The sequence below is a fragment of the Cadophora gregata genome (assembly GCF_030347475.1).
Source record: "Cadophora gregata isolate MNR1 chromosome Unknown scaffold_11, whole genome shotgun sequence".
Taxonomy (NCBI): domain Eukaryota; kingdom Fungi; phylum Ascomycota; class Leotiomycetes; order Helotiales; family Ploettnerulaceae; genus Cadophora; species Cadophora gregata.
In genome coordinates, this window is record NW_026695934.1 from 477,536 (window position 1) to 495,119 (window position 17,584).

The following is a 17,584-nucleotide window of genomic DNA, read 5'->3' on the forward strand; positions in this document are numbered from 1 at the left end:
AAGGTAGTATCTTTCCTTAAGTACTATAGCCTAGTGTCTTTTAGTAATACTTCTAAGATAATATTAATATAGAAATTATAGATTATAGTAATATTATTAAGTAATAGGTCTTAAGTATTCAGACTATTTAGCTTAGCTAGTAAGTTCTTAAATACTTACTTTCCCTTGCTAATAACTAGAATTTATTATATACTAGCTTCTATGTAGTTATTATTAGTAGATCGCTTAAAGGAGCCTGGAACTAGCTTACTCTTATAGTTTACTAGGTACTAAGCGCTGTAGTTATTTACTAAGGTACTCTCTAATAGTATATAAGAGATATTAATAAAGTCCGCGGTATAGATTCTAAGTATCTCTTTAAGGTCTAAGAGCTTTAAATTAATAGTAGTTATATTAATATTTCCGGGGTACTTCCTTTTAGTATACTAAGATAATAAGTCTTAGTCTTTACTAGACTTCTTTCTAGTGATTTATATAACTGGGATAGTAGCTTAACTTTCCTTTAAGATCTCTTAGTATAGTTCTATATACTTAGGCGTTTAGGCTACCTTATGAATCCTCTTGATTTATTTATTATTTAAACGGAATCTTATACTATTAGCTTAAAAACTATTATAGGTGAAATAGAGCTTTTAGTACTTAATTAGAGGATACTAGTATCTGATTCCGTAGGGGTAGTTAATCTTCTTATCTCCTTAATTTAAATAGGAGTAATTCTAAGAGCTTCCGGAATAATCTTATAAGCTTCCTGAATTAGAATAACTACCTAGTATTAGTATAGTATAGAAACTATTAGCTCCCTTACCTCTATTCCGGTAGTGCTCCTTTATATTTACTATAAACGCTAGACTATACTCCTCTAGTATTATACTATACTAATATCCTAGAGTATTATCTCTTATAATATCAGCGAGTACTTAAGTAGCCTAAGTCTTTAACTAAACTAATACTATATTTAGGAAAGCTTATATACTATATACTCCTTATATATTAGGAATATTATATGTTCTTATAAGATAGAAGTTCTTTTACTATAGCTTATACTATATATAAGGTTTAATTCACGACTTCTTATCTTAATGTGTTAGTAGGCTAAGTGTGTTAGTATAATCTGAAATAATAAAAGTTAGTACTACTATATCTAAAGGTACTATATTATACTTAATAGACCTAACTAGCACTTATAGTCTTATAGCGCCCTTAGTAGTGTTATTATTAATTACGTTAGTTAGAATAGACTAGCTAATAGTACTATTTACTTAGTTAAAGAGGTTCTAAATATAGTTATTAAGCGCTATTTATTTAGCTAGCTTATTCGAGTACTCTCTTATTCGAGCTTCCTAGAGTACCTTAATATCTTTAAACTTAGCTTCTAAGGGCTTACTTATAAACGCCGGCGGTTCTATTATACTTTCTCTTTCCTTAGTAGTAGTAGTGTTCTATTTCACTAGTAAATCTAAGTTAGCTTATATTAATAATACTATCTACTTACTAAGGCGACTATTTATCTCCTCTTATATAAAATCGTTAATACTTAAGAGATTTAGTTATTACTTAATAATATTTCTAATATTATTAGCGTTAGAGTTAATAAATCTCTAGATTTCTTTAAGTTTAGTATAGTACTAGAAGGTCGTTTACTACTAGGGCTACTACTTTCTCTAATCGAGAGTATTACTCTCGTATTTAATTAACTTATCTTAAAGGTATATTAATATATCTAAGAAGCTTTCTATAGAACTAATAGTATTAAGAGTATTTTAGGAAGTTCAGGGAGGTATTTAAAGGAGTTCTTTAAGTAGTAGTATAAGTATCTCTTAATACTACCTGTAACTCTACCTATACTATATAGTATACTCGTATAGTAGCTTAAACAAGCGAATATAGCTCTTAACTATCGTGTATTATAAGGAGGAGCTTTATATAGTATAAAAGTCTTAATTTATTAAAGTATTCTAGAGCTCCCTTATAAGGGGAAGCTCTAGGAGTTCTAGTTATATAAGTATCCTCTGGTTAGCTAGAGCGCCTTAGAGAGTGCCTCAGGTGCGCCAGGTGCACGACATTAAGTACTTAAAGTTAATTATTAAGACGCGAATCTAATATAAACTAAAGGAAGAGTATAGTATTATTATACTCTACTCTAATATAGATTAAGTAAGTAATAAAGTTAATAGGAAAAGTATTTTAGGAAGTATAATTATATTCTATAGTAGCTTAATATCTTAATTAAGTAAGAAGTAATAATTAGTTTCTATATTAAGCTATAAATCTAAGTATATAGTACTTATAAACTACGCTAAGTATAGTTAATAGTTTACTTAAGTCTTCTGTGACTTAAGTTACTTTAAGCTTATTAAAAGAAACCTAAAGCTAGTATAGATACTTAGAGATAACTAGGGAGCTATTATACTAATAAAGAATATTTACTTAAATAAATAGTTTAAGTATATTAATATCGCGTATTACTATATTTATAATCTCGTAGAATAAAGGAAGCTAAAAGTTAACTATATTCTTATAGCTAAAATAGTTACTAATAATATAATAAAACTATTAGAATAAGTTATATTTAAATGATTTAAAAGTCAGATAGAATTAGCTAAGGAGGTTACTAGAGTTAAGCGCGCTAAGAAAGACTTATAATCTAGGATTAAGTATTAAGAAGGACTTATAATAGGCGTAATCTGCCTTAAGAGAGAGTATTAGAATATAAAGGGATTTAAGCTAGATATTATATATATTACTAAGCTAAAGATAGCTTAATTAAGGGCACTTAACCTTTTATATACTATAGCTTCTTCTGTAAATAGTTTTATATAACTTAATAGATATACTTCCTAGAGGTGAAAACTTATAATAAAGTAGAGAAGTTAACTATAGTTAGCTCTACTATCTAATATAAATAGTCTTACCTACTATTGTCTAGTCTTTCTCACTTAGCCCTATGAATATGCTATATAGTAGGCTATACCTTTTAATATATTATACTATTATACTAAGAGATTTTTAATTACCTTCACTTGATATTATTAATATATAAGACTATTATTACTATATTATATCAGCCCTTTATAAAGCAAATATTATAAAAGTAAAAAGAATAGTCCTAAGATTATTTATAGATAGTTCTTTTTTTTAAAAAAAAAAGCGTTCTCTTTTATAAACGTTTTTTAGACTATTTTAAAATAGTTATTTTCTTAAAGATAGTTCTTATCTTTACTTTTAAAGTCTTTACTTTTAAAGTAAAAGCACTTTTATTTTATTTTTAAATAAAAGAATAATAGTTAATTTTTCTTTATTTTAATTAAATACTTAACACCTCTTATATAAGATTAACTTTTACTTATAGTTTTTAAAAGTAGTAAAATCAATTAAAATAAGAAAAGTATACTTTATAAAATTAATATATAAGTTAAAGTAAAAGATAATTTAAAAGTAATAGTTAAGTTTAGGCTTTTTACTTAAATATAAGATATTTAAGTAGTTATATATATATTATCTAGAACTATCTCTAAGTAAAAAAAACTATCTTAGGGTGATCTTAGGACTATTTTTTTTAAGAAAAGACTATTTTTGTAAGGAATTATCCTAGAATCGTCTAGGGATAGTTCACTTGCCTTTGTATTTTCCTCTAAGGTAGCAGGGTAGGTAGCAAGCGACAATAGAAAGCAAAGGCTGCCTTAGGCTCTCCATAAGGCTGCCTTGATAACCAATCGCTTCTGTTCTAGCTAGTTCAATTTAGAATTAGCGCAAACGCGGGGTAGAGTATTTTATCGAGGAGTCATAATAGTTATAACAATCTTTGCAGTGCAACACAAAAATAGACAACGCAGCGCAAGACAGCAAAAATCAAGATAAGATAAATCAAGAGCCAAAGAAGGAAGGGGGGAAAAATGGCAGCGCCCAAAGCAGACGCTGAACTCGCCGGCCTCTTGGCTGATCTCAGAGTAGAGAACCCACTGCCGGCCTATAGTGGCGCCTCTCCCTCTATTAATCCTGTCGACATTTTTCGATGTGTTATCACCAAGGAGCTTGCGAAGATCACTGAGCTAGACCCTAGTTTCATTTACCCTGCACTTGAGTGGACAAATACGCTTGATAAAGGTGACCTACTGCTTGCAGTTCCTCGACTACGAGTGAAAGGATCGCCTGCGGAGAAAGCTGCGAGTTGGGCAGCCGCGGTAAGCAGGTTGATTCAATTTCCTCTAAATGCATGCACTACTAAGTACAATAACAGTTTCCATCGAGCCCGCTGATCAAGCCTCCTGTTGTCACTGGCACATATCTGCGCTTCGATTACAACCCCGAAATCCTTCCGAAAATCGTCGTTCCTCTTATTCTGAAGCTTGGTCCCCGCTATGGCCTCAACGACACGAACAGTCTCAAATTATCTTCCTCCACAGCTCCCGCAACCAGAAAGAAGGTTGTGGTTGAATTCTCAAGTCCGAATATAGCGAAGCAATTCCATGCAGGCCATCTTCGAAGCACAATCATCGGAGGATTTCTGTCGAATCTTTATGAAGGCGCCGGTTGGGAAACAATTAGGATGAATTACCTAGGTGATTGGGGGAGGCAATATGGTCTTCTTGCAGTGGGCTGGAAGAAGTATGGGGACCAGAAGGCTTTTGATACCGATCCAATTGCACATCTCTTCGACGTGTACGTTAAGATCAGCGCAGATTTCAAGCCGGAAGAGGATGAGTTTAAGGCTGCTGGAAAGCGTGGGGAGGATACAGCTGTGTTGGAGAGTCAAGGCTTACTTGGAGAAGCCAAGGCATATTTCAAGCGCATGGAGGACGGCGATGAGGAGGCGCTAGCACTGTGGAGAAAATTCAGAGAAATCAGTGTCGAGAAGTACAAAACGACATACGCGCGCCTTGGTATCCATTTCACGGATTACTCTGGGGAGTCCACTGTTAGAAGGGAGACCATGGAAATGGCAGAACGCATTTTGCTTGAAAGGGGAATTGCCGAACGAGACAATGGTGCCGTCCTAATCGATTTCAAAAAGCATGGTGCAAAGAAGTTGGATGTTGCATTGATTCGAAATCGGAACGGCACCTCTAACTATCTACTGCGCGATATTGGGGCGGCTATCCAAAGACAGCAGACATATGATATGGACAAGATGATTTATGTTGTCATGAGTGAGCAGGAAGCGCATTTGCAACGACTTTTTAAGATATTAGACTTGATGGGCGGAGAATATGCGGCTTTGGGTAAGAAGATGCAACATGTGACCTTTGGAAAGGTTCGTCTGAAATTTTGAGATCTAGAGCGGATTTGCCAATTGCTAATACGCTTAGGTCATGGGAATGTCTACGCGTCGGGGCAATGTCAAGTTTCTCGACGATATCCTCATTGACGTCGGTGAAGCTATGCACGATGTTATGCGCCGCAATGAGAACAAATACCAGCAGGTCGATGAGCCCGAGAAAATTGCAGATATCTTAGGGATATCTGCTGTTATGGTACAGGATATGTCTGGGAAACGTATCAACAACTACCCATTCAACATTGAACGGATGACTTCGTTCGAAGGTGACACAGGACCTTATCTACAGTATGCCCATGCTCGACTCTGTTCTATCCAACGAAAAGTCGCCCTCAGTCATGATCAACTTCTGCAAGCCGACTATTCCTTGCTGAGCGAGCCCCATGCAATTGGCTTAATAAGACTTTTGGCTCAGTACCCAGATGTCGTGGGTCATACCTTCAAGACTCTCGAGCCTACCACAATTCTCACTTATCTCTTCCGCCTTACTCACCAGCTGAGTTCTAGTTACGACGTTCTGAGGGTTTTGGGAGCCCCGGAAGGCATGGCCACGACTACCGCCCGTGCCGCTCTCTACGAAGCTGCCAGGCAAACAATCTCTTGCGGAATGTTATTGTTAGGACTAAATCCCGTCGAAAGGTAAGTTTTCTGTGCTCAAGAGTTCATCTATCTCTATGACTAAATACTGATCGTGGTTTGTCCAGGATGTAACACTCCATTCGCACGCCATCAAAAATACATTCGTTCGGTTGACGTTCGGCAAGCCGACAACACTACCAAAACATAGCAAACACGTGACGCGGACCAGTACTAGTCCGGCCTTCAAAGTCATCCTGAATGAAGCAAATGAAGGCTTTTTTTTATTTGATTCGATGAAGATGAAGATCTTATTGGCATTATCTTCATTCAATTCGAAAGGTCTCGAGCTCGATTCGACTTCAAAATATTCAAACATCAGCCCTAGTCCTGGCTTGTCAATAAAGCGTCTATGAATCTCCTTCAGTCTACGTGGCAACCAACAAGATTCCAGGCGGGGTACCAGTCTGGATCCAGATCATAGCTTTTCCACCGCACCCGATATTTCAGGGCCCCGCGGACGAGTTTACCGTCCAATATCTCTTCAACCTCCTATTCGGCTTCACCATCGACCTCGATCGGCAATGGTGGTTCGTTCGTTTTGCCAGGGAGAGGATCGTTAGCGGCTTTCCGGAGACGGTCTGGCGAGAACACAGGGTGAACTTTAACACTGTCCGGCAATTTCACCCTGTACGAGTTTCCAACCTGTTCTAGGATCTCATACGGGCCGGCCATCTGGTAGTCCAACTTGTGGCTAGGCCGTTCTGTTTTCCAGTTCTCAGTTTAAACCCACACGAAGTCGCCAACCCCGAAGTCGGGGATTCGTCGGTGCGTATTCGCTTGTGCTGTCATTGATTACTGTGCCTTTTTGATATTATCTCCCCGGACCCGACCTTTGCCAGTCTTTTAACGAACTCCTGGGCCTCTTTCCCCGGGAGCTTTTCCCAGAGTGTGAGAGGTTCTTTCGGGTGATCCCAGTCAATGCTAATGCGTATCAGGTATGTCATTCCGATCTGGATAGGAGCGAAGCCTAAGGAGTCTCGAGGGACTGTTGCCTTAGCATAGTCCATTAGAGGGAGTAACTCGACCAATTGTCCTGAAAGTAACTAACGGAGGGCCAGAGTCTCAGGTCTAAATACTGATTCATGATTTCCGCGTGTCCGTCAGTTTGTGGACGATATGTCGTAGAGAGCTTGAGCTTGATCCACAGGACCCTGGCAAACTCTTACCAAAAGGCCGAGATGAATTGAGGACCTCCCTCCTGACACAATAGTATCTGGAGCACCATATATACGGTACACGTAATGGATGAATAACGAGGCAGCCTTCGGGGCGTCGATGGTTTCTTTGCAAGGAATAGAGTGTGTTTTTATCCCAAAACGGTCAATGATTACTAGGACCATATTATTCCCAGTACGGTCTCTCGGTACTCCGTGGAGAACCATTGATTTGTGCTGCCAAGGGCGGTCTGGTACCGGGAGAGGGTTGAGAAGTCCATGGATCTTGTCTCCTGAGATGGAGGATACTCGACGATCATTGCAATTGCGTACGTACCGGTTAACATATAGTGACCACCCAGGGCAGTAGTAACGGTCTGCAATCAGTTTCCGAGTCTTCTTCTTTCCCGGGTAGGCGGTGGATACTTAGCAATGGGCTTCAGCGATAAGGTGGGTCCTTATCAGTTTCTCGTCAGCGACTACAAGCGTGTCCCTGTATTTCAGCAGCCCATTGTCCAAAATCGGACCTTGGGTGGTTCGAGCCTTCTCACGTAGCTCCTCAAGTGAGGGGGAAGTCCGGTTAGTCCTCAGTAGGTCATCGATCAGGTCAAGCGCCGGAAGTCAATGGGAGACTGGCACATAAATCGAAAGGAAGCGCAAAGCACCTAAGACGAAAGGTAAAAGGAGACCAAAAATATACCTGGGAAGAAGGGCAATACTGACAGCAAAGATGCGGAGAGTAAGCGATTGTCAAAGAAGCGACGGCTTACGAAAATATAATCGACCAAGTACAAATCAGCTGAGTTCGTAGCTGACAGTAATAATAACACCGTTATGCAACAGACTGGAATAAAATCGGACAACCAAGATAGTCCCTCTTCAGATGTGGATATTGTTCATGAGCATAACTCGATGTTAGAGGTGTGAGCTACAAGACAGTTGAGGATGAAGAATCGAGAACTGGTCGCAAATATCGATCGCAGAAGCTGTTAAGGCGCACCTGTATTGTCGATGAGAGCGGTGAAGAATGAAGGGGCGAGCAATGAGAGAGCAAGGATGACAATCGTGACAGGTAGTTTTGCGGGCAAGCTACTATCTCAAAAGGACCTCTGAAGACCCCCACTTTGCAGTCTGTACCTACGTAAGTCTGCGTTTCTACCGACTTTTAGCGTTGCACCGCTACTGAAGCTCGTCCTCGCAGCAAGCTTCTTCGCGACATACGTGAATTAAGGATGGCTCTTAAGGACGGCCAGATCTTCTGAATCTGGACGGCCACACACGTAACTCTTTGCTCAGAATGCTTTGGATAGTTGCTACTTCTAAATGTCCGACTAATTAAGTCATGATGCTGCATCTACGCTGGAGGAAGCCGACAGTCAATCAAGCCCTGTTGATTCGCGAGACGTTCCCCCTTCACTGCCTCAGAGGATCGACGGGAAAGCATTCAAAAGGTCAAAGAAAATGCCTACACCTGTAGAACTACACCAGTTGCGTGATACTGGTCAAGATGAGAACGCTCTCAAGGAAGTTGGCTGTTTGAGAAAGAAGGTGAACACATAAGCGAGGCGAAGACTGGGCGCATTTGTTTGCTATAAAGTCTTATGAGAGATTTGTATTGTCTATCCCACAATTATTCATGATCAAAAAAGTTGATGGGCCTAGCAAGTAGATGAGAAGCCCCCAATTAATCGTTTGAATAAACGAAATAGCGAGATTAGCGTGGAGGAAGTAAAAGAGAGCACTCCATATATGTTTGAATGCAATCTATAACTTCTCGGTTATGCTGAAATACTGACCTGTCATCAGTGGGGGCTTCACACAGCCGGTGCGGTTGGTGATTACAGAAGTCCCGAAACCCATATCTCAGAGCTCAAATACGACATTCCAAGGCAATTGGTCGGATACAATAAACGAAAGCTAAGCCAACAGTGGAAGTATAAAAGAAGTGTTGAGAGCGAAACAGGTAACGGGAGGATGGAACAAAGTGAAACAAAGTGGACAGCGTAAACATTCCGAACGCCTCGGCCTGGGTCAGTAAAGCCTACCTGAAGAAGACATATTGTTGAGGAATGGCACATGCGAGGTTCGCACGAAGCACGAAAGTATCGTACGGTGCCCAGGCTGTGGGAGAGCTTAGAAGCAGCCTTGAAGCAAAGGGTAAAGTGCAATCTGTGAATCAGATGAGGCGCATTGGAGAGTAGATGTAGAGATCCTACCCAGGTGGAAAGCTACAGCTCGTGAAGCCGGAATTCCAACAGAATAGGTACCTAGGTAGTTGCTGTTGCAGAAGGTTACGGCAGCCACCTCACATGACATGTATCTCAAATACAGGATCACTGATCAGTGACTCCCAGCTCTCTTGTGGCGGCACAAAAGATGCGTAGCACATTAGCTACGTGAACCCGAGGCCAGGAAACAATGCGAATGTTTCTGTTCGGTACTGGAAAGTGGTGGATACAAGTACAAAAAAGAAAGACGCACCGTACAATGCAAAACGCGGCAACACAAGCAAGAGCAGATAAGCAGCACTCGAAAAGTGCCAAATTAATTGAGAAATGGAAACATCTCGTCGGAAGTATCAGAGTTGGATAAGGGTCCCAACCAGTGCCATCGAATCCCATAGTACAGCAATCGACCAGGACCGAAAGGCTTCTCTGGTGAGTTGGAGCCGCAAGGGCTATTTCAGTTGTGTCTGCCTTCTGCCATACCTATGCATATCTTTCACCACCCTTCCTTTCACCAGGCCATTGCCAACGAGTCTCTTTCCGCCGCAAGACTCCATATCACCGATAACACCCCGCGGCTCGATAGCTTGGATATCTGCGTAGGGGATGAAGTGCATCCTTTTCACTCACATCCTTCTGCAACTTCAGGGCTTCTTCCCTTTCATCTGCGTCAACTCGGCCAATTTCCTTTCCAACACTTCGACTTCTGCTGTACATAAAATTACCCGTCAACAAAGTTTACAATTGTCGCTCTTACCGTGCCTGATTACTCACCACTCTTCTGTTTTTTGATCTCGTCCTTCTCAAGATATACCCATCCCCAGTATACAAATTGGTATGTGAATGTGGCCATCAGAAGAACTTTCGCAATAGGTCTCGTGAATGTCTTGTAGAATCCAATCTGTCCTGCACGTATCAATACTTATATTTGTGTACCGGGTACTTGTGATAGTGCTCTTCCGGCGCAGACTTACATGAGGAGAAACTGGTTTCTGACGGGCTTCTGTTGTCATGAAGCGGACTTGCTTTCCTGCCCGGAGAGCTGCTTCCCCGCGCAATCTGGAGATTGAGTACATAGCGATCTTCGAGAACGGGCTCGCGGTCGTTATGGGCGATTTGAAGCGGATCGTGGTGATGTGCAAAAGGCTCCCAAACGAAGCAGAGAAGAATGGAGGAGCTCTAATCGTCAAGTGAATACAAACAGCTTTCCCGCCAGCGCCACACCAGCAGACGACGCTGCATCCAGCCCGTCCCTCGGCATCAGCCGCCCCACAATGCACTCTGGCCATTGGCCAATACCTACCTACCTACTTACGGAGGTACGAGTACGCTACGAGTACTGGGGACTGCGCTTGGGACAGATTACATAGAGCTATCATCACCTACTCACTTCACTCCTTCGTGCTGTCTTTACGTCACCTCACCCGTAATTCTACTCCCACGAGGATTTTGCATACTTCCACAAACAAAATACTCTTCTAATAAAGCTCCCTCAACCTCAAGCCCACACCATGGTAAGTTCTATTCCTGCGAACATGTTTGGAGCGTGGCCACAGAAGCACGAGAGCAAGGCTGATGAATTGGACAACAGGCGCAAACACCAGAACAACGCAAGCGCAACGCCAAGTTTACTAAGGAGCAGAATGCAAAGCGTGGAAAGCCAGCGCAGGAATTGAAGAAGAAACAGGAGTTTAAGAGCCCTGTTAGCCCGGTAGTTCTTGGTATTACCCTCCCTCGCCTTGCCGACCTGAACATTGTATTGTATTGCATTGCATTGGGAGAGCGTATACTGATACTTGGTGTTGTGTTTAGGAGTTCTCGGATTTGTTGTCTTCGGTGGTCTGATATTCGAATTGCTCAGCAGGTTCTTCCTCCGGTGAGAGAATGAATCTGGGGTGTAGGGAGATGGCGACTAGTTCGGAACATCGAGGAAAGGCTGTATGTTGGGGACCAAACGCCTCCAGTAGACATACTCGAGGGTTGTATGGGTTGTATGGTCGAAGCTTGCATGGATATGTATACTGGTTACCATGGAGGAGATTTACGTCATAAAAGTTGTCCTCTCGTCCAGGGAAGGGAGGATTTGGTTGGAGTTTTGGGGCCTGCTTCTGAGCTTATCTATTTTGATTTCTGGGAGCAAATACCATTGCATTCCGACCGAGGAAGACTCACCATTTCAGATGTTAGTAGTGCAGACGCAAAGGGGAACTCAAGTACAAACTGCTCCAAATCAATCGGCCAAGTAATGCAGTAATTCAATTATCTACCCATGAGCCCTTATGCGCCAAGTCCACGCTTCTTAGATCCTCCATCATGCTTCATCTTCACGCCTGCTTCGAATTGGCGCTCGAGTTCTTCTTGGATTCTGACAATGTCAACACCAGTATCCTTTTTCTTCTGGCTCTTCTCGACTCCCTTGCTCGACCCCTTCCCAGCACCAAGTAAGCGAAGGAATTTATCTTTCCGGGCCGCATCTCCAGTCAGAGCATCTGGGTTCCACTGCTCGGCGCCATGTGTAGGAAGATCATTTTCAACCTCTGCTTCCGCAACCATCTTCGCTTCTCGCTCAGCAATAGCTCTGTCTACCCTCTTGTCACATCCCTCCTCCACCCTCTTAACCTTTTTAGCGGGCTTGTTGACTTCGGCAATCTCGGTCTCCGACTTGGATTTCTTCTTCTTGTGAGACTTGTCCTGCTTAGGTTCATCGTGAGAAGCTACGTCTTCATCCTCGGTTCGTTTCCGCTTTTGCGAAGTCGAGTCTCCGCTGGCAATCTTAGCAAGCTTCTTTGCTGCTTTGGCAGCTTTTTTATCCCTTCTCGACTGCTTAGCCTCATCAGCCGTGTGACCTTCCTCTACTGCCTCAATCTCAGCTAGATTTTCAGCTTCAAGTCTTGCCATTTCCTTTGCGGCTTTCTGCTTCCGTTCCTGGCGCCTATTAGTCTTTGCCGCTTGTTTCTTCTCCTTACGAGCTCTCTCGATTTCAGCAGCTTTTTCAATAAGCTCGAGATTGAGTTTTGGAGCCGGAGCTGCCTTTAGCTTCTTTCCACTGGCCACCTCGACATTTTCGTCCTCTAGTTCCGAATCCGAATCCGAGCTGGAGCCGGAATCCGGGTCTGAGTCTGACTTAGATGTGAGGTCAGCAGATTTGGTCATCGCAGCTAGGATATCCCTCCTGGCTTTCTCCTTGTCAAAAATGATTCCAGCGTTTTCAGCTTCTCTCTTTCTAACTTTCAAGGCTTTATTAAGCTTCTTGTTTTCTTGCTGGATCTTGATAAGCTGTTTCCTGGATTCGGCCTTTTCTCTCTTCTTATTCGCCAGTCGCTTTGTAATTTGTTCATCTGTGATATCCCATAGCGCAAGAAGATCCTCCTCTCCTTCAGGCAAGCTGATTCCCTCGGGTATGACTGGTTTCGGGGGAATGGGTTGAGGCTTCAACTGTTCTTGTCGCTGCAATTGCTTCTTACTTATCCTCTCAGGACGCTGCATATTTCTCAGTGTTTCCTTTGCTGGCCAGAATGTTGGAGCTGGTAGTCCCTGATCAACAGCCCGCTGAGCTTCCTCGGCTTCAAATTTGGCAGCCTGCTCAGCATCTTTGTAGCGTTTCTCAGCAGCCTTTCGCTCTGCTTCATCTCTATCTTTCTTGTCTTTGGCTTCTGCCGCTTTTCGTATCCCTTCTTTCGACTTGACAATTCCTCCAGGAAGCATGATTATTTCGCCCACGTTAAACATCTTACCGCTCGGGTCATGAATGGCAGCGAGGCGCTCGGCTTGCTTGACTGCATCGGTTCTGATTTTCTGCCTCTCGAGATCAATGGCACGCTGTTTGTTCCGGTCCTTATTCTTGCTGTATTTCTCCGTATTACGATTCTATTGACGTCAGTTGCTGAATGAATGCTTTGTTCAAGTGAGAACATAACTTACCAATTTCCTGTGCAGTAGATCGTTCAGTTTGCGCTGTTGTTTGGCCTCGGACTTGACTCTCTTCTTTTCTTTCCGCTGCGCCAGTCTAATTTCGCGTGCAATCGCTTTTCTCTCCTCTAATTGGAAAAGGTTAGCTATGAGGTTCTGAACCCAAGCTGTTTGGGAGAATTGCGACTTTTTGGGCTGGGAATGTACCTGGCGTCTGTCCGATCACCTTTGGCCCAAATGATCTCGATTGAGGTTGCTCCTCCATCTTCACCCCAAGGGGGATGTAATTCGCATCCATGTTTGCGACCTGCCTGTCCAAGTTTCTCGTTATTACAGTATTACATGTGCCGTTAACCTTTGCATGGGAACGAATAATTTTTGAAACTTACCTAAGCCGCCTTATCTTATCAACAAAGACTAGGTACCTATGCTCTAACTACATTTAGATTAGCGTCAATTGAATAAATAATATACGAATGTGATGGCAAAAGTCATAACAAATCGATGCTCATAGTAGGCAGCTACTTCAATATGTATTTCCAAACTAGAAATTTGAATATGTATGGGATATTCAGATTCGAAGCTGCGAAGCACATCTGTAGTCTTTTTTCCAGACGACAATGTTGCATTTGGCTTCGAATCTTCGATGATGGAGGTGACTTTCACATAAAATTCACATTACTTTAAGGATATTGACCTCGAATGTATGTGCATACACGGCTCGTAGCTGTTCCAATCACATCCGAAGATCTCCTGGTGACCAAAATCTAGGCCTCGAGCTCCTTCTATGTCCATATATGTATGCCGCAGCTTCAGAACTAATGATAAATCAAAATCCTGGCCAGCCCATCCGAATTGCTCCAAACGCCATGTATATGCTCTTGCTATGCTCGTGAATCCACAGTCCCTTCTTGACCAATAGTATCTTCATCGATCTTCGCCTTCTTCTTGGTTTTCTTCGGCTTGCAAGCATCTCCCGTACTTTCTCCTGCCAAAGTGGGCGCCTCCTCAACATTCCGTGCTTTCTTCTTTTTCTTTACCACACTTGTGGTACCCTCATCGCCCAAATTAGCCTCGGGTCTCTTTGTCTTCTTCTTCTTCTTCTTGATCACTGTCCCTTCAACACCTTGGGCGGCCTGAATTCTTTCATTTGCCCTCTGCATCTCTAATCTAAGCTTCTCAACTTCATGCATTGCTTGAGCCATCTCAGCATCCTCTCTTTGTTGGCGCTCATAGTCAATAGGACCAGCGCTTTCTCCTTCGAGCGAGAAGGTTCCGATGTGACTAGAATCAACCTGAAGTAGGGAATGCTTCCCTTTAGGTTTCAGCTTCTGAGGCCCATCAAGACTGTTCTCAGAGTCGTCGTTTCGTGGTGATGAAGTGCCGCTGGTACGAATAGTCTCGTCAGCCGCGACCTGTATTCTCTGACGAGGCTTTGGCCTTCTTGGCGACGGCTGTGCGGGGACGATGCTGGTTTTCCCAAGATCCAGTTGCATAATTGGTATCGCATCTATATCCAAATCTGGCCCGTTGTTGCTCTGTATGATGTTATGGAGAGGTGTTGATCGTCCAGATTTGTCTTCGCTTGGGGGAATGTAGAATGGGTCGTCTTTGTTCCTCTCCAGTCGCTCAGCTCGTCTTCGAGCCACAATATCGGGATCGAGATAGCTCTCTTCGCTGCCTTGCTGGTAAGACTGCACAACCTCGTCAGTGCCACCCAGACGAGATATCGCCGGCTCGTTCTCTTTTTGAGTGAAGTGAGTTTGCGGTGGCGCTTGGTGATAGTAGGCCTCGAATTCATCGTCATCCCCTGCATCGAATGCTGCCGACTCGACGGCTCTCAATAGATTACTTAGATTTGGATTTATAGGCTGATCCAAATCCAAATTCGACGGCACAGGCACGTTTTTCTGCGCCTCTGCAGCTACAGAATTCAGCTCCAGGCCTGTAAATAAAGACGGTATTGCCTGTGTGAGAAGCAGAGGCGGATCCGATTGGGTGGCAGGGTCAGATGATGTTTGCTGTCCAGAGGAGGCTTCGGCCGCTAATTTCAAAAGTTCCGAAAACTCTACAGCTCTCTCCTGCACTTCCAGATCTGGATGCATTGCAAGAGGTTCTAGGGCGTGAATGATTCGGGCCATCAAAAGAGAAATCATGGTCTTTCGCTCTGGTGTCCACAGTGACTGGTCATCACCAGCAATCAGGGAGAATACCTTGGGCAATGCCTGTAAGTACACAGCAAGTCCTTCGGCTGCAGTTGAGCCCTTAGTGAGCTGCAAAAGAGCCGTGAGCGCATCATCAGGGGACGCCAAGGACAAGGCGTACTCCCCACATACCCATGTAATTGGTCGAAGAACCCCACTAGCTGCGTTCAGTGGAGATGAAGGGTCGTTAAAGGTCGAGATGAGAATGGCTTCTGCTGCTCTCGTAGCCTGAGTCCGGACGGCCTTTACCTTAACCGCGACTGTTCGTAGTTCATGCCCAATAAGCTCAGAGACATCTTTACCTTGTCTGAGGCCATATTCTGCATCTCCAGCGGATAGATTCGTAGTGTGAATAGGGGCATTCCTGACCAGTTGGATCAAGATATCGATGTACCAATCGAAATCTACAAGGTTTCCATAGTTATTGACAGAACACATTTCCAGAATCCTTGAAATAACGTCGATCTTATAGTCATCTGGAAGCAGCGGTGCCTCAGAGTCGCCCCTGTTGTTTTTGATAGCAACTTCTAGAGCTTCATCATCGGAGTCTGCCGCTGGTTCAATCGGTATAGCACGGGGATGAAGTTCTTCAGCAGTTGCAGATCGAGAATTCTTCAGTTGCCTCATCAGACGGCCAACAATGGACATCAAGTTGTCGCTGTTGACCATACCAACAACCAAATCCAAAGCCCGTAATCGGATCGAGATATCAGCACTGTCAATACATTCCATAATGACATCCTCTTGCTGGGCGACCAGATACGGATGGGTCATAACAATCCTGTTGAAGGCCAAAAGAGCGACGTATTTGACTATAGAATGTTAAAGCTATGCAAAAGTAAGGACTCAAGTACTTACGGTTTGCATCATCCTCGATTTGAATCATACCTCGCAACTTACCCACGCAGAGTGTGGCAATTTCGTCTCCGCCATCATCACTGCTCTCCAAGATACCGCCTTGAATAATGCCATTGATACATTCGTACAGAAGCGACATGGCAGGGGTTGTACGGATGAGGGAAGTTAGAGGAGGTAAGAGCTTTTTGACAAGACGTGGCTCTAGAGGGGTCAAAATTGCAAACTGGAAAGTTATCAATATTCGATCAGAAGTATACAAACGAAAGACACCTACGAGCTTGATCAACTTGATGGCCATCCAATTGTTCCCACTGTCGACCAGAAGCTCAAATAACCTAGGAGCAAGTGGGAGAAAGTCTTGGGGCCTTCGCCAACCTAACTCGCACACAACGTTGACGATTGCTGCTGTTACACTTGGATCCTCTCCCTCATCCATCAAGCGGTCTTTGATCTTTGGCCACGCTGGCCGTAGAGTCTCCGGGTATACCAATGCTAGTCTATATAGTGTCACAATCGTCTTCTTTCGAACTGTAGGATGTGAATGGGTCAATCGTGGGAGAAGATCGGACAGAACAGATAATGCTAGCGACGGAGTTATGACATGGGGTAGTGTTATGATTGGTAGCGACATTGTTGTGACAGCGGTGGAAGTTAGATCCTTATGCAATGTCAGAATATGACCTGAATAGCTTTCGTAGGGTCCTCTACCTTCTTCAACAGATTTGTTGCAAGCATTAGAACCTCCGTATCAGGTCGAAAGCTCTGAACAGCCCCCAGATAACCCACTCGTTTTTGAAGGTATTTCGCAGAGGACATGACCTCGAGTACGTGGAAAGATGCCCATGACATATCGTGACCAAACATTTCGAGATATACCAGCTTCAGTAGGGCCGTTGCCTTCAAGTCTGTTCCACAATCATCAACATTGACCCCGCCATCTGTTGGTAATAACTGACCCATATCCTGACCCCTGATTTCGGCCCGGCATTCTTTGAGACTGTTCTGGATGTATTCCTTCTCGTTACCTTTGTGGTTTCGCAGACCCCGTATGAGGTCGTAAAGGGATTTCTCGAACCTAAGAGAAATCAGGACAGTCTATTATGGAGAAGTACAGGGTCAATGGGTACATCTTGGAAGTTGTTCTTCGTCCGAGTGTCAGTCTGGGAAGGCCAGCACGTATAAGGCATGAAATGGATTCATGACATCATGAGAACTCAAAAGGCTACTTTTGTTGTCAGATTCATGCGGCGAGAGAAGAACTGGAAGACAGCTTCGAGGGTAGCATGGAAAGCTGTCTCGCGACCAAAACCAAACACCCCC

At 43.2% G+C, this 17,584-nt stretch overlaps 5 protein-coding genes across 5 annotated transcripts; 2 read left to right on the top strand and 3 right to left on the bottom strand.

Moving 5' to 3' along the window:
- The first annotated feature begins 3,807 nt into the window (after window positions 1-3,807).
- ONS95_002243 (uncharacterized protein) lies at window positions 3,808-8,556 on the top strand. Its single transcript, XM_058495490.1, has 6 exons — window positions 3,808-4,181; window positions 4,238-5,251; window positions 5,307-5,914; window positions 5,980-6,802; window positions 6,850-7,397; window positions 7,456-8,556. Exons 1-4 carry the CDS (start codon window positions 3,894-3,896, stop codon window positions 5,984-5,986), a joined length of 1,917 nt encoding a protein of 638 aa, XP_058354218.1. The 5' UTR covers window positions 3,808-3,893; the 3' UTR covers window positions 5,987-6,802; window positions 6,850-7,397; window positions 7,456-8,556.
- An 842-nt stretch (window positions 8,557-9,398) lies between these two features.
- Window positions 9,399-10,580, bottom strand: ONS95_002244 (uncharacterized protein). The gene is made up of 3 exons (XM_058495491.1): window positions 10,268-10,580; window positions 10,068-10,194; window positions 9,399-10,002 (listed from the first exon to the last, which is right to left on the bottom strand). Exons 1-3 carry the CDS (start codon window positions 10,367-10,369, stop codon window positions 9,938-9,940), a joined length of 294 nt encoding a protein of 97 aa, XP_058354219.1. The 5' UTR covers window positions 10,370-10,580; the 3' UTR covers window positions 9,399-9,937.
- Window positions 10,581-10,804: 224 nt separating this feature from the next.
- Window positions 10,805-11,181, top strand: ONS95_002245 (uncharacterized protein; the record flags this gene model as incomplete). Its single annotated transcript, XM_058495492.1, has 2 exons — window positions 10,805-10,807; window positions 10,885-11,181. The coding sequence occupies 2 exons, from the start codon at window positions 10,805-10,807 to the stop codon at window positions 11,179-11,181; spliced, it is 300 nt and encodes a 99-aa protein (XP_058354220.1).
- Window positions 11,182-11,519: 338 nt separating this feature from the next.
- On the bottom strand, window positions 11,520-13,541 carry ONS95_002246 (uncharacterized protein). Its single transcript, XM_058495493.1, has 3 exons — window positions 13,410-13,541; window positions 13,215-13,330; window positions 11,520-13,160 (listed from the first exon to the last, which is right to left on the bottom strand). Exons 1-3 carry the CDS (start codon window positions 13,498-13,500, stop codon window positions 11,571-11,573), a joined length of 1,797 nt encoding a protein of 598 aa, XP_058354221.1. The 5' UTR covers window positions 13,501-13,541; the 3' UTR covers window positions 11,520-11,570.
- APL5 (AP-3 complex subunit delta) lies at window positions 13,542-17,543 on the bottom strand. Its single transcript, XM_058495494.1, has 4 exons — window positions 16,973-17,543; window positions 16,539-16,922; window positions 16,265-16,487; window positions 13,542-16,218 (listed from the first exon to the last, which is right to left on the bottom strand). Exons 1-4 carry the CDS (start codon window positions 17,222-17,224, stop codon window positions 14,087-14,089), a joined length of 2,991 nt encoding a protein of 996 aa, XP_058354222.1. The 5' UTR covers window positions 17,225-17,543; the 3' UTR covers window positions 13,542-14,086.
- Between the last annotated feature and the right edge of the window lie 41 nt (window positions 17,544-17,584).